The following is a 27474-nucleotide window of genomic DNA, read 5'->3' as shown; positions in this document are numbered from 1 at the left end:
CCAATAAGTGTAATCATCTAGTCAACCAATAAGTGTAATCATCTAGTCAACCAATAAGTGTAATGATCTAGTCAACCAATAAGTGTAATCATCTAGTCAACCAATAAGTGTAATGATCTAGTCAACCAATAAGTGTAATCATCTAGTCAACCAATAAGTGTAATCATCTAGTCAACCAATAAGTGTAATGATCTAGTCAACCAATAAGTGTAATCATCTAGTCAACCAATAAGTGTAATGATCTAGTCAACCAATAAGTTTGATCATCTAGTCAACCAATAAGTGTAATCATCTAGTCAACCAATAAGTGTAATCATCTAGTCAACCAATAAGTGTGATCATCTAGTCAACCAATAAGTGTAATCATCTAGTCAACCAATAAGTGTAATGATCTAGTCAACCAATAAGTGTAATCATCTAGTCAACCAATAAGTGTAGTCATCTAGTCAACCAATAAGTTTGATCATCTAGTCAACCAATAAGTTTGATCATCTAGTCAACCAATAAGTGTAATCATCTAGTCAACCAATAAGTGTAGTCATCTAGTCAACCAATAAGTTTGATCATCTAGTCAACCAATAAGTGTAATCATCTAGTCAACCAATAAGTGTGATCATCTAGTCAACCAATAAGTTTGATCATCTAGTCAACCAATAAGTGTAATCATCTAGTCAACCAATAAGTGTAATGATCTAGTCAACCAATAAGTGTAATCATCTAGTCAACCAATAAGTTTGATCATCTAGTCAACCAATAAGTGTAATCATCTAGTCAACCAATAAGTGTGATCATCTAGTCAACCAATAAGTGTAATCATCTAGTCAACCAATAAGTGTAGTCATCTAGTCAACCAATAAGTTTGATCATCTAGTCAACCAATAAGTTTGATCATCTAGTCAACCAATAAGTGTGATCATCTAGTCAACCAATAAGTGTAATCATCTAGTCAACCAATAAGTGTAGTCATCTAGTCAACCAATAAGTTTGATCATCTAGTCAACCAATAAGTGTAATCATCTAGTCAACCAATAAGTGTAATCATCTAGTCAACCAATAAGTGTAGTCATCTAGTCAACCAATAAGTTTGATCATCTAGTCAACCAATAAGTGTAATCATCTAGTCAACCAATAAGTGTAATCATCTAGTCAACCAATAAGTGTAATCATCTAGTCAACCAATAAGTGTAGTCATCTAGTCAACCAATAAGTGTGATCATCTAGTCAACCAATAAGTGTGATCATCTAGTCAACCAATAAGTGTAATCATCTAGTCAACCAATAAGTGTAATCATCTAGTCAACCAATAAGTGTAATCATCTAGTCAACCAATAAGTGTGATCATCTAGTCAACCAATAAGTGTGATCATCTAGTCAACCAATAAGTGAAATCATCTAGTCAACCAATAAGTGTAATGATCTAGTCAACCAATAAGTGTAATCATCTAGTCAACCAATAAGTGTAATCATCTAGTCAACCAATAAGTGTAATCATCTAGTCAACCAATAAGTGTGATCATCTAGTCAACCAATAAGTGTAATCATCTAGTCAACCAATAAGTGTAATCATCTAGTCAACCAATAAGTGTAATCATCTAGTCAACCAATAAGTGTAATCATCTAGTCAACCAATAAGTGTAATCATCTAGTCAACCAATAAGTGTAATCATCTAGTCAACCAATAAGTGTAATCATCTAGTCAACCAATAAGTGTGATCATCTAGTCAACCAATAAGTGTGATCATCTAGTCAACCAATAAGTGTGATCATCTAGTCAACCAATAAGTGTAATGATCTAGTCAACCAATAAGTGTGATCATCTAGTCAACCAATAAGTGTAATCATCTAGTCAACCAATAAGTGTAATCATCTAGTCAACCAATAAGTGTAATCATCTAGTCAACCAATAAGTGTAATCATCTAGTCAACCAATAAGTGTGATCATCTAGTCAACCAATAAGTGTAATCATCTAGTCAACCAATAAGTGTAATCATCTAGTCAACCAATAAGTGTAATCATCTAGTCAACCAATAAGTGTGATCATCTAGTCAACCAATAAGTGTGATCATCTAGTCAACCAATAAGTGTAATCATCTAGTCAACCAATAAGTGTAATCATCTAGTCAACCAATAAGTGTAATCATCTAGTCAACCAATAAGTGTAATCATCTAGTCAACCAATAAGTTTGATCATCTAGTCAACCAATAAGTGTAATCATCTAGTCAACCAATAAGTGTAATCATCTAGTCAACCAATAAGTGTGATCATCTAGTCAACCAAAAAGTGTAATCATCTAGTCAACCAATAAGTGTAATCATCTAGTCAACCAATAAGTGTAATCATCTAGTCAACCAATAAGTGTAATCATCTAGTCAACCAATAAGTGTAATCATCTAGTCAACCAATAAGTGTGATCATCTAGTCAACCAATAAGTTTAATCATCTAGTCAACCAATAAGTGTAATCATCTAGTCAACCAATAAGTGTAATCATCTAGTCAACCAATAAGTGTAATCATCTAGTCAACCAATAAGTGTGATCATCTAGTCAACCAATAAGTGTAATCATCTAGTCAACCAATAAAGGTAATCATCTAGTCAACCAATAAGTGTAATCATCTAGTCAACCAATAAGTGTGATCATCTAGTCAACCAATAAGTGTGATCATCTAGTCAACCAATAAGTGTAATCATCTAGTCAACCAATAAGTGTAATCATCTAGTCAACCAATAAGTGTAATCATCTAGTCAACCAATAAGTGTAATCATCTAGTCAACCAATAAGTGTAATCATCTAGTCAACCAATAAGTGTAATCATCTAGTCAACCAATAAGTGTAATCATCTAGTCAACCAATAAGTGTAATCATCTAGTCAACCAATAAGTGTGATCATCTAGTCAACCAATAAGTGTGATCATCTAGTCAACCAATAAGTGTGATCATCTAGTCAACCAATAAGTGTAATCATCTAGTCAACCAATAAGTGTAATCATCTAGTCAACCAATAAGTGTAATGATCTAGTCAACCAATAAGTGTAATCATCTAGTCAACCAATAAGTTTGATCATCTAGTCAACCAATAAGTGTAATCATCTAGTCAACCAATAAGTGTAATCATCTAGTCAACCAATAAGTGTAATCATCTAGTCAACCAATAAGTGTGATCATCTAGTCAACCAATAAGTGTAATCATCTAGTCAACCAATAAGTGTAATCATCTAGTCAACCAATAAGTGTGATCATCTAGTCAACCAATAAGTGTAATCATCTAGTCAACCAATAAGTGTAATCATCTAGTCAACCAATAAGTGTAATCATCTAGTCAACCAATAAGTGTAATCATCTAGTCAACCAATAAGTTTGATCATCTAGTCAACCAATAAGTGTAATGATCTAGTCAACCAATAAGTTTGATCATCTAGTCAACCAATAAGTGTAATCATCTAGTCAACCAATAAGTGTAATGATCTAGTCAACCAATAAGTTTGATCATCTAGTCAACCAATAAGTGTAATCATCTAGTCAACCAATAAGTGTAATGATCTAGTCAACCAATAAGTTTGATCATCTAGTCAACCAATAAGTGTAATCATCTAGTCAACCAATAAGTGTGATCATCTAGTCAACCAATAAGTGTAATCATCTAGTCAACCAATAAGTGTAATCATCTAGTCAACCAATAAGTGTAATGATCTAGTCAACCAATAAGTGTAATCATCTAGTCAACCAATAAGTGTAATGATCTAGTCAACCAATAAGTGTAATCATCTAGTCAACCAATAAGTGTAATCATCTAGTCAACCAATAAGTGTAATGATCTAGTCAACCAATAAGTGTAATCATCTAGTCAACCAATAAGTGTAATGATCTAGTCAACCAATAAGTTTGATCATCTAGTCAACCAATAAGTGTAATCATCTAGTCAACCAATAAGTGTAATCATCTAGTCAACCAATAAGTGTGATCATCTAGTCAACCAATAAGTGTAATCATCTAGTCAACCAATAAGTGTAATGATCTAGTCAACCAATAAGTGTAATCATCTAGTCAACCAATAAGTGTAGTCATCTAGTCAACCAATAAGTTTGATCATCTAGTCAACCAATAAGTTTGATCATCTAGTCAACCAATAAGTGTAATCATCTAGTCAACCAATAAGTGTAGTCATCTAGTCAACCAATAAGTTTGATCATCTAGTCAACCAATAAGTGTAATCATCTAGTCAACCAATAAGTGTGATCATCTAGTCAACCAATAAGTTTGATCATCTAGTCAACCAATAAGTGTAATCATCTAGTCAACCAATAAGTGTAATGATCTAGTCAACCAATAAGTGTAATCATCTAGTCAACCAATAAGTTTGATCATCTAGTCAACCAATAAGTGTAATCATCTAGTCAACCAATAAGTGTGATCATCTAGTCAACCAATAAGTGTAATCATCTAGTCAACCAATAAGTGTAGTCATCTAGTCAACCAATAAGTTTGATCATCTAGTCAACCAATAAGTTTGATCATCTAGTCAACCAATAAGTGTGATCATCTAGTCAACCAATAAGTGTAATCATCTAGTCAACCAATAAGTGTAGTCATCTAGTCAACCAATAAGTTTGATCATCTAGTCAACCAATAAGTGTAATCATCTAGTCAACCAATAAGTGTAATCATCTAGTCAACCAATAAGTTTGATCATCTAGTCAACCAATAAGTGTAATCATCTAGTCAACCAATAAGTGTAATCATCTAGTCAACCAATAAGTGTGATCATCTAGTCAACCAAAAAGTGTAATCATCTAGTCAACCAATAAGTGTAATCATCTAGTCAACCAATAAGTGTAATCATCTAGTCAACCAATAAGTGTAATCATCTAGTCAACCAATAAGTGTAATCATCTAGTCAACCAATAAGTGTGATCATCTAGTCAACCAATAAGTTTAATCATCTAGTCAACCAATAAGTGTAATCATCTAGTCAACCAATAAGTGTAATCATCTAGTCAACCAATAAGTGTAATCATCTAGTCAACCAATAAGTGTGATCATCTAGTCAACCAATAAGTGTAATCATCTAGTCAACCAATAAAGGTAATCATCTAGTCAACCAATAAGTGTAATCATCTAGTCAACCAATAAGTGTGATCATCTAGTCAACCAATAAGTGTGATCATCTAGTCAACCAATAAGTGTAATCATCTAGTCAACCAATAAGTGTAATCATCTAGTCAACCAATAAGTGTAATCATCTAGTCAACCAATAAGTGTAATCATCTAGTCAACCAATAAGTGTAATCATCTAGTCAACCAATAAGTGTAATCATCTAGTCAACCAATAAGTGTAATCATCTAGTCAACCAATAAGTGTAATCATCTAGTCAACCAATAAGTGTGATCATCTAGTCAACCAATAAGTGTGATCATCTAGTCAACCAATAAGTGTGATCATCTAGTCAACCAATAAGTGTAATCATCTAGTCAACCAATAAGTGTAATCATCTAGTCAACCAATAAGTGTAATGATCTAGTCAACCAATAAGTGTAATCATCTAGTCAACCAATAAGTTTGATCATCTAGTCAACCAATAAGTGTAATCATCTAGTCAACCAATAAGTGTAATCATCTAGTCAACCAATAAGTGTAATCATCTAGTCAACCAATAAGTGTGATCATCTAGTCAACCAATAAGTGTAATCATCTAGTCAACCAATAAGTGTAATCATCTAGTCAACCAATAAGTGTGATCATCTAGTCAACCAATAAGTGTAATCATCTAGTCAACCAATAAGTGTAATCATCTAGTCAACCAATAAGTGTAATCATCTAGTCAACCAATAAGTGTAATCATCTAGTCAACCAATAAGTTTGATCATCTAGTCAACCAATAAGTGTAATGATCTAGTCAACCAATAAGTTTGATCATCTAGTCAACCAATAAGTGTAATCATCTAGTCAACCAATAAGTGTAATGATCTAGTCAACCAATAAGTTTGATCATCTAGTCAACCAATAAGTGTAATCATCTAGTCAACCAATAAGTGTAATGATCTAGTCAACCAATAAGTTTGATCATCTAGTCAACCAATAAGTGTAATCATCTAGTCAACCAATAAGTGTGATCATCTAGTCAACCAATAAGTGTAATCATCTAGTCAACCAATAAGTGTAATCATCTAGTCAACCAATAAGTGTAATGATCTAGTCAACCAATAAGTGTAATCATCTAGTCAACCAATAAGTGTAATGATCTAGTCAACCAATAAGTGTAATCATCTAGTCAACCAATAAGTGTAATCATCTAGTCAACCAATAAGTGTAATGATCTAGTCAACCAATAAGTGTAATCATCTAGTCAACCAATAAGTGTAATGATCTAGTCAACCAATAAGTTTGATCATCTAGTCAACCAATAAGTGTAATCATCTAGTCAACCAATAAGTGTAATCATCTAGTCAACCAATAAGTGTGATCATCTAGTCAACCAATAAGTGTAATCATCTAGTCAACCAATAAGTGTAATGATCTAGTCAACCAATAAGTGTAATCATCTAGTCAACCAATAAGTGTAGTCATCTAGTCAACCAATAAGTTTGATCATCTAGTCAACCAATAAGTTTGATCATCTAGTCAACCAATAAGTGTAATCATCTAGTCAACCAATAAGTGTAGTCATCTAGTCAACCAATAAGTTTGATCATCTAGTCAACCAATAAGTGTAATCATCTAGTCAACCAATAAGTGTGATCATCTAGTCAACCAATAAGTTTGATCATCTAGTCAACCAATAAGTGTAATCATCTAGTCAACCAATAAGTGTAATGATCTAGTCAACCAATAAGTGTAATCATCTAGTCAACCAATAAGTTTGATCATCTAGTCAACCAATAAGTGTAATCATCTAGTCAACCAATAAGTGTGATCATCTAGTCAACCAATAAGTGTAATCATCTAGTCAACCAATAAGTGTAGTCATCTAGTCAACCAATAAGTTTGATCATCTAGTCAACCAATAAGTTTGATCATCTAGTCAACCAATAAGTGTGATCATCTAGTCAACCAATAAGTGTAATCATCTAGTCAACCAATAAGTGTAGTCATCTAGTCAACCAATAAGTTTGATCATCTAGTCAACCAATAAGTGTAATCATCTAGTCAACCAATAAGTGTAATCATCTAGTCAACCAATAAGTGTAGTCATCTAGTCAACCAATAAGTTTGATCATCTAGTCAACCAATAAGTGTAATCATCTAGTCAACCAATAAGTGTAATCATCTAGTCAACCAATAAGTGTAATCATCTAGTCAACCAATAAGTGTAGTCATCTAGTCAACCAATAAGTTTGATCATCTAGTCAACCAATAAGTGTAATCATCTAGTCAACCAATAAGTGTAATGATCTAGTCAACCAATAAGTGTAATCATCTAGTCAACCAATAAGTTTGATCATCTAGTCAACCAATAAGTGTAATCATCTAGTCAACCAATAAGTGTAATCATCTAGTCAACCAATAAGTGTAATGATCTAGTCAACCAATAAGTGTAATCATCTAGTCAACCAATAAGTTTGATCATCTAGTCAACCAATAAGTGTAATCATCTAGTCAACCAATAAGTGTAATCATCTAGTCAACCAATAAGTGTAATCATCTAGTCAACCAATAAGTGTGATCATCTAGTCAACCAATAAGTGTAATCATCTAGTCAACCAATAAGTGTAATCATCTAGTCAACCAATAAGTGTGATCATCTAGTCAACCAATAAGTGTAATCATCTAGTCAACCAATAAGTGTAATCATCTAGTCAACCAATAAGTGTAATCATCTAGTCAACCAATAAGTGTAATCATCTAGTCAACCAATAAGTGTAATCATCTAGTCAACCAATAAGTGTGATCATCTAGTCAACCAATAAGTGTAATCATCTAGTCAACCAATAAGTGTAATCATCTAGTCAACCAATAAGTGTAATCATCTAGTCAACCAATAAGTGTAATCATCTAGTCAACCAATAAGTGTAATCATCTAGTCAACCAATAAGTTTGATCATCTAGTCAACCAATAAGTGTAATGATCTAGTCAACCAATAAGTTTGATCATCTAGTCAACCAATAAGTGTAATCATCTAGTCAACCAATAAGTGTAATGATCTAGTCAACCAATAAGTTTGATCATCTAGTCAACCAATAAGTGTAATCATCTAGTCAACCAATAAGTGTAATGATCTAGTCAACCAATAAGTTTGATCATCTAGTCAACCAATAAGTGTAATCATCTAGTCAACCAATAAGTGTGATCATCTAGTCAACCAATAAGTGTAATCATCTAGTCAACCAATAAGTGTAATCATCTAGTCAACCAATAAGTGTAATGATCTAGTCAACCAATAAGTGTAATCATCTAGTCAACCAATAAGTGTAATGATCTAGTCAACCAATAAGTGTAATCATCTAGTCAACCAATAAGTGTAATCATCTAGTCAACCAATAAGTGTAATGATCTAGTCAACCAATAAGTGTAATCATCTAGTCAACCAATAAGTGTAATGATCTAGTCAACCAATAAGTTTGATCATCTAGTCAACCAATAAGTGTAATCATCTAGTCAACCAATAAGTGTAATCATCTAGTCAACCAATAAGTGTGATCATCTAGTCAACCAATAAGTGTAATCATCTAGTCAACCAATAAGTGTAATGATCTAGTCAACCAATAAGTGTAATCATCTAGTCAACCAATAAGTGTGATCATCTAGTCAACCAATAAGTGTGATCATCTAGTCAACCAATAAGTGTAATCATCTAGTCAACCAATAAGTGTAATGATCTAGTCAACCAATAAGTTTGATCATCTAGTCAACCAATAAGTGTAATCATCTAGTCAACCAATAAGTGTAATCATCTAGTCAACCAATAAGTGTGATCATCTAGTCAACCAATAAGTTTGATCATCTAGTCAACCAATAAGTGTAATCATCTAGTCAACCAATAAGTGTAATGATCTAGTCAACCAATAAGTGTAATCATCTAGTCAACCAATAAGTTTGATCATCTAGTCAACCAATAAGTGTAATCATCTAGTCAACCAATAAGTGTGATCATCTAGTCAACCAATAAGTGTAATCATCTAGTCAACCAATAAGTGTAGTCATCTAGTCAACCAATAAGTTTGATCATCTAGTCAACCAATAAGTTTGATCATCTAGTCAACCAATAAGTGTGATCATCTAGTCAACCAATAAGTGTAATCATCTAGTCAACCAATAAGTGTAGTCATCTAGTCAACCAATAAGTTTGATTATCTTGTCAACCAATAAGTGTAATCATCTAGTCAACCAATAAGTGTAATCATCTAGTCAACCAATAAGTGTAGTCATCTAGTCAACCAATAAGTTTGATCATCTAGTCAACCAATAAGTGTAATCATCTAGTCAACCAATAAGTGTAATCATCTAGTCAACCAATAAGTTTGATCATCTAGTCAACCAATAAGTGTAATCATCTAGTCAACCAATAAGTGTAATGATCTAGTCAACCAATAAGTGTAATCATCTAGTCAACCAATAAGTGTAATCATCTAGTCAACCAATAAGTGTAATCATCTAGTCAACCAATAAGTTTGATCATCTAGTCAACCAATAAGTGTAATGATCTAGTCAACCAATAAGTTTGATCATCTAGTCAACCAATAAGTGTAATCATCTAGTCAACCAATAAGTGTAATGATCTAGTCAACCAATAAGTTTGATCATCTAGTCAACCAATAAGTGTAATCATCTAGTCAACCAATAAGTGTAATGATCTAGTCAACCAATAAGTTTGATCATCTAGTCAACCAATAAGTGTAATCATCTAGTCAACCAATAAGTGTGATCATCTAGTCAACCAATAAGTGTAATCATCTAGTCAACCAATAAGTGTAATCATCTAGTCAACCAATAAGTGTAATGATCTAGTCAACCAATAAGTGTAATCATCTAGTCAACCAATAAGTGTAATGATCTAGTCAACCAATAAGTGTAATCATCTAGTCAACCAATAAGTGTAATCATCTAGTCAACCAATAAGTGTAATGATCTAGTCAACCAATAAGTGTAATCATCTAGTCAACCAATAAGTGTAATGATCTAGTCAACCAATAAGTTTGATCATCTAGTCAACCAATAAGTGTAATCATCTAGTCAACCAATAAGTGTAATCATCTAGTCAACCAATAAGTGTGATCATCTAGTCAACCAATAAGTGTAATCATCTAGTCAACCAATAAGTGTAATGATCTAGTCAACCAATAAGTGTAATCATCTAGTCAACCAATAAGTGTGATCATCTAGTCAACCAATAAGTGTGATCATCTAGTCAACCAATAAGTGTAATCATCTAGTCAACCAATAAGTGTAATGATCTAGTCAACCAATAAGTTTGATCATCTAGTCAACCAATAAGTGTAATCATCTAGTCAACCAATAAGTGTAATCATCTAGTCAACCAATAAGTGTGATCATCTAGTCAACCAATAAGTTTGATCATCTAGTCAACCAATAAGTGTAATCATCTAGTCAACCAATAAGTGTAATGATCTAGTCAACCAATAAGTGTAATCATCTAGTCAACCAATAAGTTTGATCATCTAGTCAACCAATAAGTGTAATCATCTAGTCAACCAATAAGTGTGATCATCTAGTCAACCAATAAGTGTAATCATCTAGTCAACCAATAAGTGTAGTCATCTAGTCAACCAATAAGTTTGATCATCTAGTCAACCAATAAGTTTGATCATCTAGTCAACCAATAAGTGTGATCATCTAGTCAACCAATAAGTGTAATCATCTAGTCAACCAATAAGTGTAGTCATCTAGTCAACCAATAAGTTTGATCATCTAGTCAACCAATAAGTGTAATCATCTAGTCAACCAATAAGTGTAATCATCTAGTCAACCAATAAGTGTAGTCATCTAGTCAACCAATAAGTTTGATCATCTAGTCAACCAATAAGTGTAATCATCTAGTCAACCAATAAGTGTAATCATCTAGTCAACCAATAAGTGTAATCATCTAGTCAACCAATAAGTGTAGTCATCTAGTCAACCAATAAGTTTGATCATCTAGTCAACCAATAAGTGTAATCATCTAGTCAACCAATAAGTGTAATGATCTAGTCAACCAATAAGTGTAATCATCTAGTCAACCAATAAGTTTGATCATCTAGTCAACCAATAAGTGTAATCATCTAGTCAACCAATAAGTGTAATCATCTAGTCAACCAATAAGTGTAATGATCTAGTCAACCAATAAGTGTAATCATCTAGTCAACCAATAAGTTTGATCATCTAGTCAACCAATAAGTGTAATCATCTAGTCAACCAATAAGTGTAATCATCTAGTCAACCAATAAGTGTAATCATCTAGTCAACCAATAAGTGTGATCATCTAGTCAACCAATAAGTGTAATCATCTAGTCAACCAATAAGTGTAATCATCTAGTCAACCAATAAGTGTGATCATCTAGTCAACCAATAAGTGTAATCATCTAGTCAACCAATAAGTGTAATCATCTAGTCAACCAATAAGTGTAATCATCTAGTCAACCAATAAGTGTAATCATCTAGTCAACCAATAAGTGTAATCATCTAGTCAACCAATAAGTGTGATAATCTAGTCAACCAATAAGTGTAAACATCTAGTCAACCAATAAGTGTAATCATCTAGTCAACCAATAAGTGTAATCATCTAGTCAACCAATAAGTGTAATCATCTAGTCAACCAATAAGTGTAATCATCTAGTCAACCAATAAGTTTGATCATCTAGTCAACCAATAAGTGTAATGATCTAGTCAACCAATAAGTTTGATCATCTAGTCAACCAATAAGTGTAATCATCTAGTCAACCAATAAGTGTAATGATCTAGTCAACCAATAAGTTTGATCATCTAGTCAACCAATAAGTGTAATCATCTAGTCAACCAATAAGTGTAATGATCTAGTCAACCAATAAGTTTGATCATCTAGTCAACCAATAAGTGTAATCATCTAGTCAACCAATAAGTGTGATCATCTAGTCAACCAATAAGTGTAATCATCTAGTCAACCAATAAGTGTAATCATCTAGTCAAACAATAAGTGTAATGATCTAGTCAACCAATAAGTGTAATCATCTAGTCAACCAATAAGTGTAATGATCTAGTCAACCAATAAGTGTAATCATCTAGTCAACCAATAAGTGTAATCATCTAGTCAACCAATAAGTGTAATGATCTAGTCAACCAATAAGTGTAATCATCTAGTCAACCAATAAGTGTAATGATCTAGTCAACCAATAAGTTTGATCATCTAGTCAACCAATAAGTGTAATCATCTAGTCAACCAATAAGTGTAATCATCTAGTCAACCAATAAGTGTGATCATCTAGTCAACCAATAAGTGTAATCATCTAGTCAACCAATAAGTGTAATGATCTAGTCAACCAATAAGTGTAATCATCTAGTCAACCAATAAGTGTGATCATCTAGTCAACCAATAAGTGTGATCATCTAGTCAACCAATAAGTGTAATCATCTAGTCAACCAATAAGTGTAATGATCTAGTCAACCAATAAGTTTGATCATCTAGTCAACCAATAAGTGTAATCATCTAGTCAACCAATAAGTGTAATCATCTAGTCAACCAATAAGTGTGATCATCTAGTCAACCAATAAGTTTGATCATCTAGTCAACCAATAAGTGTAATCATCTAGTCAACCAATAAGTGTAATGATCTAGTCAACCAATAAGTGTAATCATCTAGTCAACCAATAAGTTTGATCATCTAGTCAACCAATAAGTGTAATCATCTAGTCAACCAATAAGTGTGATCATCTAGTCAACCAATAAGTGTAATCATCTAGTCAACCAATAAGTGTAGTCATCTAGTCAACCAATAAGTTTGATCATCTAGTCAACCAATAAGTTTGATCATCTAGTCAACCAATAAGTGTGATCATCTAGTCAACCAATAAGTGTAATCATCTAGTCAACCAATAAGTGTAGTCATCTAGTCAACCAATAAGTTTGATCATCTAGTCAACCAATAAGTGTAATCATCTAGTCAACCAATAAGTGTAATCATCTAGTCAACCAATAAGTGTAGTCATCTAGTCAACCAATAAGTTTGATCATCTAGTCAACCAATAAGTGTAATCATCTAGTCAACCAATAAGTGTAATCATCTAGTCAACCAATAAGTGTAATCATCTAGTCAACCAATAAGTGTAGTCATCTAGTCAACCAATAAGTTTGATCATCTAGTCAACCAATAAGTGTAATCATCTAGTCAACCAATAAGTGTAATGATCTAGTCAACCAATAAGTGTAATCATCTAGTCAACCAATAAGTTTGATCATCTAGTCAACCAATAAGTGTAATCATCTAGTCAACCAATAAGTGTAATCATCTAGTCAACCAATAAGTGTAATCATCTAGTCAACCAATAAGTGTAGTCATCTAGTCAACCAATAAGTTTGATCATCTAGTCAACCAATAAGTGTAATCATCTAGTCAACCAATAAGTGTAATGATCTAGTCAACCAATAAGTGTAATCATCTAGTCAACCAATAAGTTTGATCATCTAGTCAACCAATAAGTGTAATCATCTAGTCAACCAATAAGTGTAATCATCTAGTCAACCAATAAGTGTAATCATCTAGTCAACCAATAAGTGTAGTCATCTAGTCAACCAATATGTTTGATCATCTAGTCAACCAATAAGTGTAATCATCTAGTCAACCAATAAGTGTAATGATCTAGTCAACCAATAAGTGTAATCATCTAGTCAACCAATAAGTTTGATCATCTAGTCAACCAATAAGTGTGATCATCTAGTCAACCAATAAGTGTGATCATCTAGTCAACCAATAAGTGTGATCATCTAGTCAACCAATAAGTGTAATCATCTAGTCAACCAATAAGTTTGATCATCTAGTCAACCAATAAGTGTAATCATCTAGTCAACCAATAAGTTTGATCATCTAGTCAACCAATAAGTGTAATCATCTAGTCAACCAATAAGTGTAATCATCTAGTCAACCAATAAGTGTGATCATCTAGTCAACCAATAAGTGTAGTCATCTAGTCAACCAATAAGTGTGATCATCTAGTCAACCAATAAGTGTAATCATCTAGTCAACCAATAAGTGTAGTCATCTAGTCAACCAATAAGTTTGATCATCTAGTCAACCAATAAGTTTGATCATCTAGTCAACCAATAAGTGTAATCATCTAGTCAACCAATAAGTGTAGTCATCTAGTCAACCAATAAGTTTGATCATCTAGTCAACCAATAAGTGTAATCATCTAGTCAACCAATAAGTGTAATGATCTAGTCAACCAATAAGTGTAATCATCTAGTCAACCAATAAGTGTAATCATCTAGTCAACCAATAAGTGTGATCATCTAGTCAACCAATAAGTGTAATCATCTAGTCAACCAATAAGTGTGATCATCTAGTCAACCAATAAGTGTGATCATCTAGTCAACCAATAAGTGTAATCATCTAGTCAACCAATAAGTGTAATGATCTAGTCAACCAATAAGTGTGATCATCTAGTCAACCAATAAGTGTGATCATCTAGTCAACCAATAAGTTTGATCATCTAGTCAACCAATAAGTGTAATCATCTAGTCAACCAATAAGTGTGATCATCTAGTCAACCAGTAAGTGTGATCATATAGTCAACCAGTAAGTGTGATCATCTAGTCAACCAATAAGTGTGATCATCTAGTCAACCAATAAGTGTGATCATCTAGTCAACCAATAAGTTTGATCATCTAGTCAACCAATAAGTGTAATCATCTAGTCAACCAATAAGTGTGATCATCTAGTCAACCAATAAGTTTGATCATCTAGTCAACCAATAAGTGTAATCATCTAGTCAACCAATAAGTGTGATCATCTAGTCAACCAATAAGTGTAATCATCTAGTCAACCAATAAGTGTAATCATCTAGTCAACCAATAAGTGTGATCATCTAGTCAACCAATAAGTGTAATGATCTAGTCAACCAATAAGTGTTGTCATCTAGTCAACCAATAAGTTTGATCATCTAGTCAACCAATAAGTGTAATCATCTAGTCAACCAATAAGTGTGATCATCTAGTCAACCAATAAGTTTGATCATCTAGTCAACCAATAAGTGTAATGATCTAGTCAACCAATAAGTGTAATCATCTAGTCAACCAATAAGTGTGATCATCTAGTCAACCAATAAGTGTGATCATCTAGTCAACCAATAAGTGTGATCATCTAGTCAACCAATAAGTGTAATCATCTAGTCAACCAATAAGTGTGATCATCTAGTCAACCAATAAGTGTAATCATCTAGTCAACCAATAAGTGTAATCATCTAGTCAACCAATAAGTCTAGCTTCAGGCATACAATTACAAACCTAACAGTTTGTCCTATTTGTGGCCAGCCATCTAGTGTATCAACTAGTCTACTAGCTACTCTACCATTTCCACAGAACCAAACACTACCAGCGTACATTTAGCACTAGCCGATGGGAACTGAAAAAAAAGGAGGGGGTAATAGACTTTAAGTGTTGCATTTATGTTTTAAAAAAGGAAAAAAATTAGCGCCGGTAACGCCATGAAGCTTCTCCAGTAGAGATCGTAATATTAATGTGTGTGTGTGTGTTCTCCTTATGAGTTTGAGTGTGACTGAATGAATCAACGAAGGAACAGGCTATATGCTCCTACCAAGAGGGCGGCTAGCGAGAAAGCACATGAGAGAAAGAGACAACAGAATGAAAAGACAAGAAAAAAAACAAAGAAAGAGAGGATAGGACGCATTCCATTGGCTTTATTTCTTTTACTTCCTTGGAGTAAACAATGATTTCAGTGTAGCATAAACACGTTTCTTTATTGCTAATATAATCACTGGTGGGCCAGGGGCATTATTTCTTACAGGGTAAAGAGCACATGAAGAATCTAAGGACAAATATAAACTTCGGTGTAGACTGCTGCGGCTGCCCTCGTCTGCCCCCGGGATAGGTGTTCGTATGGAATAGTACCGAGCTGGCAATTTATTTATTTTTGTATTGTGTGTGTGTGCAGAATGTTGACAAATGTTAGATCTATGGTTCAGTCAAGATAAAAATATTTCCTTCACCTTCACCTATCCCTTAGTCTGGGGCACCACACATGATCTGTTGACCATCTTTCTCCATTTCTCTGTCTTTTGCCTTGGAATCTCTTTCTATGACAGACCCGTCCATTCTTTGCTGTGTTCCCATCGCTTTCTCAGCCTGCCTCTTCTTCTTTTTCCTGGTACTGTTCCCTGAAGGAAGATCTTTGGGAGGCCTGAGGACCTTGTTATATGGCAATACAGCTTTACTCTGCATTTCTTTTACTGTAGTTAGCAGGTCATCTTAAAGTCCCAGCTATCGTTGCAATCCTGTTTCTAATCACTTCGTTGATGATGCGGTCTTGTGTATGATACCTAGGATTTTTCTGAAGCATCTCAGTTACATCGCTAGTTCTGCAGTGTCCCAGATTCGAAAACATAAGAATGTTGCCATGACCAAGGTTAAGCGAATGTACGACTCTACTAGACTTTATAATATTCCAATGATCGGCCTTTATACCTAGACTAGACCTCTATATTGGTATAATATATGTAAATGAATTAAACTCTTTAATGAATGCGGAGAGACGTAGAGTTTGTTCAAGATAAAGAATTTCTAGTTCTCTAGCCAAATTTAAACATATTTTCTATTTATACTTTGAAAAAGTATAACAGTTTTCCCAGTGTGACCAACGTGCTAGTAATTCTTTTCCCAACGATATACATCATCAACTGTCTAATTTCTCGGAAAATTGGTAGAGCCGTTTTCGAGAATCGCGCCCACCAACCCACCCAGAAGGTTCCACTGCAAAAGTGTGACTTGAAAAGAGGTATTGTATAAAAGTTTATTGTCTACTACACACACATCTTCATCTCCTTCAGACACAGCAGACATTGCCACAAATCGAACGAGTGATCTTCACTTTAAGTCGTATAATAATTTACTCCAGTAATAGTCCTGGCAAAATTGACTGCACTATTTGGGGTCTTTCCCTCTTTGCCCTGTCTTGGTTTATTTGACTTGATTCCAAAAAACTATTTGGGTTTATTTGTTTGACTAGACTCTACGAAACTATTTGGGTTTATTTGTTTGACTAGATTCTACAAAACTATTTGGTTTTTTTTTTTTTGACTAGATTCTACAAAACTATTTGGGTTTATTTGTTTGACTAGATTCTACAAAACTATTTGGGTTTATTTGTTGACTAGATTCTACAAAACTATTTGGGTTTATTTGTTGACTAGATTCTACAAAACTATTTGGGTTTCTTCCCTAAGACTGTTTGCTATGTGCAGTCTTTAAGCTGCATACAAAATCGTTATTAAACAGAAGGGTTACACGCAGATGCATCAATCAGATAGTGAGTCTACCTGAAGACCATGCTGATACATTAGATTATTTTTGAGCCGCCAGCTCCTATGTTTAAACCGTGATGTTGCAGCTTTCGTGATCTCCTCATTTGCGTTTGATCAAAGGGAAGTAAGATGCAATGTTTAAGCAATGCGTGCATGTTTGAGCACATTTAATGCGTTCATGATAACAGGTTGTGGTTCTTAGATGCTGATGCTATTGTGTAAAAGTCGATTGACATGAATCTTATCAGACTATTAATGAGTCATTTTATTAGAATGTAGATTATGAATTTAAAACCATTTAATTACTTTTATTTTAGCTTTCCTTGTCATTTTTCTTCGGCATCCATTAATTGTGAATAAAAAAAAATACAGATTAGTATTTTGATATTTTTATTTTATTGTATCCGGCTTGAATATCTGTAATAATCGATATAAAGCCGTTACTATTTTCAACAAGATGGCTCTAAAACTCCACAAACCTTAGCTTTAGTTCTGTACCTCAGCAAAGCTTAATTCGGATATCTGCCTCAACAAACCATAGGAAGATAAAAAGACAGATTTCAATAATTTTCAGGAAGAATTTCAGAAACTATGAACTAGAAACCATCAACAACTACAACCCTATGTCCGTCGATACATAAGGAAGAGACTTACTCGTGTCGGAACTGTTGCCGATATTGTTGTGCGGAGATTTATTAATGTTATTATTATTACATTGTTAATATTCATATGTATTCAATAAACTGAAAGTTATGAAGATATGGTTCAACGTGAAGATGGCCTAACTGATGTTATTGGATGATTATTTGATTGATTTAATAGTTTTGTCAAGGGCCAGCCTCTTATTTGGGACTTAACAAAGAAACCTTTCCCTTTCCATTATATGCATGCCAATTTGCAATTCACATGTATAGTATGAAACACTACTTATTAATTGTTGTTTTAAATTATATTCGACTTATATATAGTCTAAATATATTTTTTTATCTTAAAAAAGTAAACAATTAGTTTAAAATGTATGCTAGTATGACAGAAATTATTTAATTTAGTAAAAGAAATTTTTTAAAAACATTTTTTTCAAAAAATTTAATAGTCACATCTCTAACTAAATAGTCTCCCATGTTGTTGCTTTTTACTTTTAATAGTGAACAGTTGTAAAAATGGTGTATTTTTCTGAAAAAAAAAACAAACTGCTTGCATAGTTGAATTTAAACAAAAAATGAAAGATAAAGATATTAGTGAGCCCCTGTGTCATAATGTTTAACAAAGGAACACAATTGTTTTTTTCCAAATATTACACGTGAGAAGCATTTTTAGAACCGCTATACTGATGGCACAATGGAAACATCAAACAAGACATTATAATCTTGAACAAGATGATGATGATAATGATGCTGAAGATTATAATAATTATAAACAGACGTTCCACATATACCAGAGCAGATGTAGATCTATAGTGTGTAGTGTAGATTCAGCTTGTGAGTTATGTTTTTTAAAGAAACAAAGTAATTCAATCACGCCGTTTATTCAAACACACACACGTACACACACACGTGTACACACACACACACACACACACACACACACACACACACACACACACAAAGGCTTCTGAGGAACGGAATGTGTTTTTTAAAAAGCTTATACTTTTACCAACTCTGGTCTATCTTGTAAAACATTTGTACAAGTTATTTCTCCCACACCTAATCTCGGATAAGATGCAATTTTGCACAAATATTCCCTGTACCTGAAAAAAAAACACAAGAATCCATATAAAAACAATAAGTATCAGTAATTAATTATTTTGTTTCGTATCTCAAACAAGGGAAAAATTGTACTTGACGGATGTGGTGGTATAAATTGAATTAGTCGCATTTATACTTTGTAGAGAGAACAGTTTGAAACTAACACTAGATACTATAAAGCCTATTTCATAAGCACTTCCTGGCACAGTGGTTAGTGTACTGGCTACAGGAGGCTGAGGAGGTTTTAAACCTCGAGTTCTAGCTCAAATCGTTCAACTTTTAAAAAAAAATAAATGCATTTAAATAGCAATCACCCAGATACCTCGTTCTTTCTCCCCTCCCCCCATCCTTTCCAACTGTCCAGACAAGTGATAAGATCATAATGTAGTGAGAAAGCTAAAAGCATGAAATTGCGCTAAACAAAAACAGTTGGTAAAAACGTTCGTACAGATTTGTTATTATTATTGTTAGTCTAGAATGCCCTGGATTTATAAAAAAAATTAATTAATTACATGACTGATCCAAACTAATTGACATAACTATGCATTTATATAAGCTTTATATATATATATATATATATGTTTTATTTCCAGATTCCTCACGTGGTAAGTTTATTCCAGATGAACAGAGACTGTATGACCAAATAATGACCGGTTACTTAAAGACAGTTCGGCCGGTCGTCAATGGTTCCTTGCCCCTGCAGGTGCTCTTCTCCATCCGCCTGAACCAAATAGTCAACTTGGTAAATAGAACTCTCATCTTTCTTTGTTTGACTTTACACAATTTAGGAACGCATATTTGATCTGCAATCGTACATATTATTTGATCAAATGATATATTGTTAGCGTAGTGCAGAATTGTCAAACAAATTTCCACACGGATAAACGGGATGATAAAGATAATAATACTAATAAGTATTACTGTTATTGTGTTTGAAACGAACTAATACTCATTCTCTGGCACTGCTAGGGTCGAGCTTCGTTATTCTTCTTATTATTACTATTACATGAGCCGATGATGAGCCAGCATTAAGACTTTTTAAAAGTCCTACTACTATCTCACACTTTAGTCATAGTAAAAAATATTAAATCATATATTTGGACAAACCTTTCATTGTCTTGTTGAACTGAAATTTCGGACATTAACTCGTGTTGTATTGTTAAGAATGTTCGTCTGAATGATGCCTAGATAATAGACACATTTGTGTGTCAGCTCTGTTCATTGTTGGTGGAGGTGGGTTTATTGATGTGACAATTACACTAGCAGTCACAATAGACATTTGACTTTCAAGAGAGATTGTATTTTAATACTTCTATTCAAGTCAGACATTCTCAGTGGGCAAAACCTGAAACATTCTGGGTGGACACGGTTCTCGAAAACAGCTGTAACGATTTTCTTAGAAATGTGTGTATCATTGGGCAAAGAATTACTTGCTCGTTGGCCACACTGGAAAAACTCTGAGTTTGACTATTATACTTATTGAAAACAAAATGTTCCATTGTTTTTTAATATAACATTGATTAGTTGTTAAGAGACAAACACACTTTAAGATGTATGAAGAAGGTATTGTCCTTTTTAAAAACGTTTTTCTATTGTGTGTGTGTGTTCTCTTCTATAGAATGAACGTCAGCAAGTGTTGACAATCAACGCATTTATCGACCAAGTAAGCATTCACCGGCCAGTTTTAGATATTGAAATTGTACTAAGTAAATAGTGCATAGCAGATACATAAGCCTCTATGATATTTAAAATCTCCTTCTTTTTTCCCTTAGAGACAATGTACAGAAGTAACATGTCTGTATATAAACCACCCCCCTCCTTATTTCTCTGCAGTCTTGGACTGATCTAGCTTTATCCTGGGACCCTGCTGAATTTCAAGATGTAAGGTCATTAAGAATACCAGCTGATCAAGTCTGGAAACCGGATACTTTCATTTATAATAAGTATGTCTCTTTCGAATGTTACATCAATGTTATGTACTATGTATTGTGTTGTGTATGTGACCTACTTAGCGAAGGATATTAGTAAGATAATGGGATTATCGTTCCTGACAAGTCTGGAAAAATAAACGGCTACAGTCGACTCAAAGGAATACTATTTCAATACAATCCTATGTAGAATAGCCGCAGAGCACAGATGTTGTATCCAATGGTTAGGGCATAGATAGCATTCACACAACAGTGCTTTTAAGAGAACATTATTATTATTCAAGTTTGTCCATAGTAATCGATGACGTCCACTTTAGTCAAGTAATCGATGACGTCCACTTTAGTCAAGTAATCGATGACGTCCACTTTAGTCAAGTAATCGATGACGTCCACTTTAATCATCCAAGAGGGCGAGGGATTCGATCAGCAATTTTTTTGTTTTGCATATGGTTGATGAGGCCTGGTTGTTAAACTACAAACTACCCATGCTACTGGTTGTTAAACTACAAACTACCCATGCTACTGGTTGTTAAACTACAAACTACCCATGCTACTGGTTGTTAAACTACAAACTACCCATGCTACTGGTTGTTAAACTACAAACTACCCATGCTACTGGTTGTTAAACTACAAACTGCCTATGCTACTGGTTGTTAAACTACAAACTGCCTATGCTAGGTTGTTAAACTACAAACTACCCATGCTACTGGTTGTTAAACTACAAACTACCCATGCTACTGGTTGTTAAACTACAAACTACCCATGCTAGGTTGTTAAACTACAAACTGCCTATGCTACTGGTTGTTAAACTACAAACTGCCTATGCTACTGGTTGTTAAACTACAAACTGCCTATGCTACTGGTTGTTAAACTACAAACTACCTATGCTACTGGATGTTAAACTACAAACTACCCATGCTACTGGTTGTTAAACTACAAACTGCACATGCTACTGGTTGTTAAACTACAAACTGCACATGCTACTGGTTGTTAAACTACAAACTGCCTATGTTACTGGTTGTTAATTAAACTACAAACTACCCTTGCTACTGTAGTTAAAGCTTGAATGGTGAAATATGTGAGCCTATATAGACCTGTATTAGACTAAACGTCGCCATTGTTTTTTTCCAAAGTTGTATTATAATAAAAAGTACCTTGAAGTATACAAGACAATATACTATTATTAAACTGTTCTATTGTAATGAAAGTTTCTTACATTTTACAAGGCTTCTTTGAATTAACTCACTCTGTAGCTTTCTGGTATGTTTGGATTTTCGCGATCGAATTTCGACCACTTCTACTCCTCCAAATGTCATCCAATTTTACATAAAATCTCATGCTCGATGACAAAACATGAATGAATCAAAAGATCAACCAATTAATTAATCAATGGTAATTAATTTATTTTGTTTTTGTAACGAAAATGTGAAAATTTTCTAAGCTAAGGGGAGATAAGACTTGTGTAGAGAATTTTTTTACCTTTTTTACCTAACCCTTAGTCTGTTGGACCGTTGGGGCACCAGGCAAGATTTGTCGACCGTCTTTCTCCATTCCTCCCTTTTTTTTGCCTTGTTTAGAACCTCTCTCAATGGCAGGCCCGTCCATTCTTTAATGTTGTCCTCCCATCGCTTTTTCTGTCTGCCTCTTCTTCTTTTCCCTGGCACTGTTCCCTGAAGGAAGGTCTTTGCGAGCCCCGTAGATCTTGTAATGTGGTCAAAGGTTTTAAGCTTTCGTCTTTTTACAATAGTTAGCAGGTCGTCATGGGCTCCGATCGCTACAGTAACCCTGTCTCTGATTTCTTGGTTTGTGATGCGGTCTTTGAATGTGATGCCTAGGATCCTTCTGTAGCATCTCAATTCCATTGCTAGGATCCTCCTCTCAAGCTCTGCATTCAACGTCCACGCCTCGCAAGCATATAAAAATATGGCCATGACCAGAGAGCTTATCAGTCTGATTTTGGTGCCGAGGGCTAAGCCCTTATCTTTCCATATTATTTTAAGTTTTGAAAGGGCTGCTGTGGACTGTGCTATTCGGGCCAATAGTTCGGGTTTTGTTCCCTCATCTGAGACAATAGCTCCGAGGTATTTGATGCTGTTAACACTAGTTAGCTTTTCACCTCCAATACTGATGCCTCTTTTAAAGCCCTGATGGCTATTGGTCATAATTTGAGTTTTTTCGGCATTTATTTGCATGCCATATGCTGCGGAAGTCTTGTCAATGTGCATCACCAGGTCAGCTAGTTCTTTTACTGTCCCTGCTAGGCCGTCAATGTCATCTGCGAAGCGCAAGTTAGTAATTCTTCTTTCTCCAATGCTAACAGTTCTTCATAGCCCTCGAGGGCATCTTCCATTATCCTTTCAAGGAAGATATTGAAGAGTGTTGGTGACAGTAGGCAGCCTTGTCTTACTCCAACTGTGGTTTTGAACCAGTCCCCAATATTATTGTTGAAGTACACCGCACTGGTGGCATCCTTGTAGAGAACCTCTACAAGGTAGAGAATTAGGCTATTTGAAAAGAAAATAACAAATGGAAAACAAGGAGAAAGAGAAGGAGTCATCAAAACGTACAAGACTTGATGCTCTAATTATTCAAAGACAAAAATGAAAACATCATTTAGTTGTAAAAATAATTGTACAATTGTAAGGCGAAAATAATATGTAGTAAATACATTTATTTAAATACTTATTTTCTTTGTATCTTTATTTCATTCTACATCTAGACTGTATGTTCCTACTTCTGCAATTCGATTTATTTTTGCTACTTTTAGTGCGTTTGAATATAAGTGTTGATTTAAAAAAAATATTTTTGTGCAGTGCAGATAATCGATCAACAGGATTCATTCATGGAACCTACATTCAGATCAAACATACAGGGGAGGTAAACTGGCCAGTTCCTGTAAGACTGAGAAGCTCTTGCGTTGTTAAAATTACCTACTTTCCATTCGACTATCAGTTCTGCATGGTGAAATTTGGCTCTTGGATATACAGGTTAGTGAGCTCCACAGTTATTAAATCAATGAAATAATCTTCATTGTTCTTAATCTTCAGTTTTTACATCAATGAAATAATCTTCATTGTTCTTAATCTTCTGCGGAGAATAACAAAAAAATGATCGGCTTTTATTGATAAACTTGCATCCTCACTGTTATGAATGCAAAGGAAATACCTCTAGTTCTCTAGAACTAGAACTAGACTTTTCAAAGTTTTACTATGTAGTAACAAAAACTGATTAGACTAATGCAAAGAGAAACAGACTTTTGAGAACATTATATTATGTTTATTATTTTATAATTTCAGTTACTGAAAAAGTCTTCTGTACAATAGTCATATTTTGGAATAAAAACAAACTAATAGCAGATAGTAGTGTAAGAATAGCAACAGGGCACAGTGAGATGGCAATCATAATCAGTAGCCTACAGTCCTACACACTATACAGTATCCACATACATGGCACAGTACTGAATAATATGTTTTAGCTTTTCTCTCTCATTAACCATTGGTTTCATGTAGCATTCACATTTCTAGTCTCACTGTATCCACATATCTAGTCTCACTACATCTCCATACCTAGTCTCACTGCATCTCCATACCTAGTCTCACTACATCCCTATCTCTAGTCTCACTACATCCTATCTCTAGTCTCACTACATCCCTATCTCTAGTCTCACTACATCTCCATACCTAGTCTCACTACATCTCCATACCTAGTCTCACTACATCTCCATACCTAGTCTCACAGCATCTCCATACCTAGTCTCACTACATCTCCATAGCTAGTCTCACTACATCTCCATACCTAGTCTCACTGAATCCCTATCTCGTCTCACTGCATCCCTATTTCAAGTTTCACTACATCTCCATACCTAGTCTCACTACATCTCCATACCTAGTCTCACTGAATCATTATCTCATCTCACTGCATCCCTATCTCAAGTCACACTACATCTCCATACCTAGTCTCACTGCATCTCCATACCTAGTCTCAATGCATCCCTATCTTGTCTCACTACATCTCCATAATCTCACTGCATTACTTTTCATCTATTCAATGAAACAGAAGACAATATTGAGAACTATAAATTAAGAAGTAGTAACTTGGATTCAATGTATAATATAAATCTTAAAAAAGTTTATATCAATATATATTGATTGTGATAATGCTCTCTTCAGTAACCACTTCATAGATGGCATAAAACAATCTTTCTATTTAGCTTTTAGAATAACATTTTTAGTTGGACAAAATATTAAGTATTGCTTGCTTTACATGTTAGTCTACATTTATTATTTTATCCCTGTGTTAAAATATCTAATAGAATGTTTTCCATCTATTTCACATTCAGTCAAAACTTAGTGGACTACAATGTCAAACAGAGTGTTATCAATGTGGACCCATCAAGTTATATCAAGAACAGTGAATGGGATTTATTATCCATGAAATTGGAGAAGAGTATTACAAATATGTCTCTAAGTTTGGGATTACATCCCCACATAACTGTTAGTGTTAACATAATATAACTGTAAGTTTTAATATAATAATAATAAAAGCCAGAGCAGGTGACATAGAATTTTAAAATATCAGCTTCATGAAACTACAGCTTTTAATAGTCTAATTACTTCTACCACAACCAATTGATATGTTATTTTTCACTAAATGCAGATTAAAATAGGCATTAATATACATTATTAAAGCAATTAATAACCCACATACAATTATAACATTTACAAATTTTATTCCATGAAAGATGGGACATCTATTTTTTTTTAAACACACTTTTCATTTATTATGCCTCAGTTAGATCTGGACATTATTGTTTGCTCTTTTATTATTATAGTTACATTAAAGGTCAGAGAGATAATTTTGTTTTTCTTTGTCCAGTAGGGTAGTTTAAAGCCATGCCTTGTCAACCAGAAGTACATAGGAGTTTGAAGATTAAACTAGTGCATTGTTTGTTTTTGTGTATTAATTGTTTTAATAATAATACTGAACATTTTTATCAAAGAACAATGTCATTTTATTTTGTTCAATAAAAATATCATATGCTCATTAAAGAGTTGGCGTTTGACTGACACTAGCTTCTTTTAATCTCTAGAACATCCTATGACTGCAGTTTCAAAAGTACTATTATCAACGGAGTTGATGGGCATAACCACCAACTTGAGAGTTAAAAGTATTTAGTTCTACATGTTAATGAGAAATATAAACTCTGTTTAACCATTGGTTTTCCAGGCTGATTCAGGCAACCTGTTTCATGCTCAAAAGGAACTAGAGAAGAAGGAGCACTTGTACAAATTAGTCCTATAATATTGAAAAAGTAGAGCTAAATCTTATTGAATCAAACATGGAGTTTCTTTGTGCCCATTTCCATCTTATAACATGATAATATTGAACTTTTTCTACTTTGGTTTTATCAGAATCTAACATTTCCAACAGACTGAGGAATTCCATAAAATCTTTAAACCAGGTGTTGGATCAGAGTAAATTGATCAGTCTAGTTCATAACAGTTGCTTGGCATTTTTTTTAAATAGTTGCAGGTCAATTATATTCATAGCCAAAATAATACCTTAGTAATCCATTGGCCATTTTTACATGTAAAGTTCAAAGTAAATAATAGCCCAAAGAAGCAACAACTCTGTATCAAATTATGTTGGCCTAAATTGCATATTTTGAGCTGTGGCTATACATTTTTTCAAGGACATATTTGTAACATTAATAACATACTACAAATTGAAGTAACCATATGGTCCAACAGTATACATATAAAAATATGTAACACACACATACATGTGCACACGCATGATTGCACACACACACAAGCATATATACTTATATATATATATACATATATATATATATATATATATATATATTTATATATATATTCCTACTCCACAGGCCATGTTGTATCTGAAGAGAAATACTTTCTACTATCTGTTTAACATTATTGTACCATGTATGATGCTATCAATGTTGACCTTGATGACATTTTGGCTAGCCCCAACATCTGGAGAAAAAGTCACTCTGGGATTGTCAGTATTTCTAGCATTTTCTATGTTCATGCTACTGATTGCTGAAGAAGTCCCTGCTTCATCTGATGCTGTGCCATTGATAGGTTAGCCATAAATGAGTAGATCAAATTAAGAGTACAAGACTTTGACCTTTAAATTGGACCAATATATTTATAAAAGTGTTTAATGAGTATCACAGCTATCAAATGCAATTAGTGTTCCCAGCATATAACAATTCACATTAGAGTGGTATCAATTTAAGAGGATACTTATTTCTCAAGCAAAATTCATAATTTTTAACCCAGTACTTTTGATCCAGTGCTACTATACTCCTTCCAGATCTGTCACACAA

At 33.7% G+C, this 27474-nt stretch overlaps 1 protein-coding gene across 2 annotated transcripts in view; it reads left to right on the top strand.

Moving 5' to 3' along the window:
• The window catches only part of LOC106066011 (acetylcholine receptor subunit alpha-L1-like), a 54836-nt gene that overhangs the window by 20191 nt on the left and 7171 nt on the right, over nucleotides 1–27474 (top strand). For both annotated transcript variants that reach the window (XM_056020950.1, XM_056020951.1), the window contains exons 3-8: nucleotides 19782–19930; nucleotides 20807–20851; nucleotides 21022–21131; nucleotides 23930–24103; nucleotides 25456–25609; nucleotides 27010–27226. In XM_056020950.1, coding sequence (XP_055876925.1) covers nucleotides 19782–19930; nucleotides 20807–20851; nucleotides 21022–21131; nucleotides 23930–24103; nucleotides 25456–25609; nucleotides 27010–27226 — 849 coding nt within the window. The remainder of the gene's footprint in view (nucleotides 1–19781; nucleotides 19931–20806; nucleotides 20852–21021; nucleotides 21132–23929; nucleotides 24104–25455; nucleotides 25610–27009; nucleotides 27227–27474) is intronic.

Source organism: Biomphalaria glabrata, chromosome 2, assembly GCF_947242115.1.
Source record: "Biomphalaria glabrata chromosome 2, xgBioGlab47.1, whole genome shotgun sequence".
Taxonomy (NCBI): domain Eukaryota; kingdom Metazoa; phylum Mollusca; class Gastropoda; family Planorbidae; genus Biomphalaria; species Biomphalaria glabrata.
This window is presented reverse-complemented; position numbering and strand designations above follow the sequence as displayed.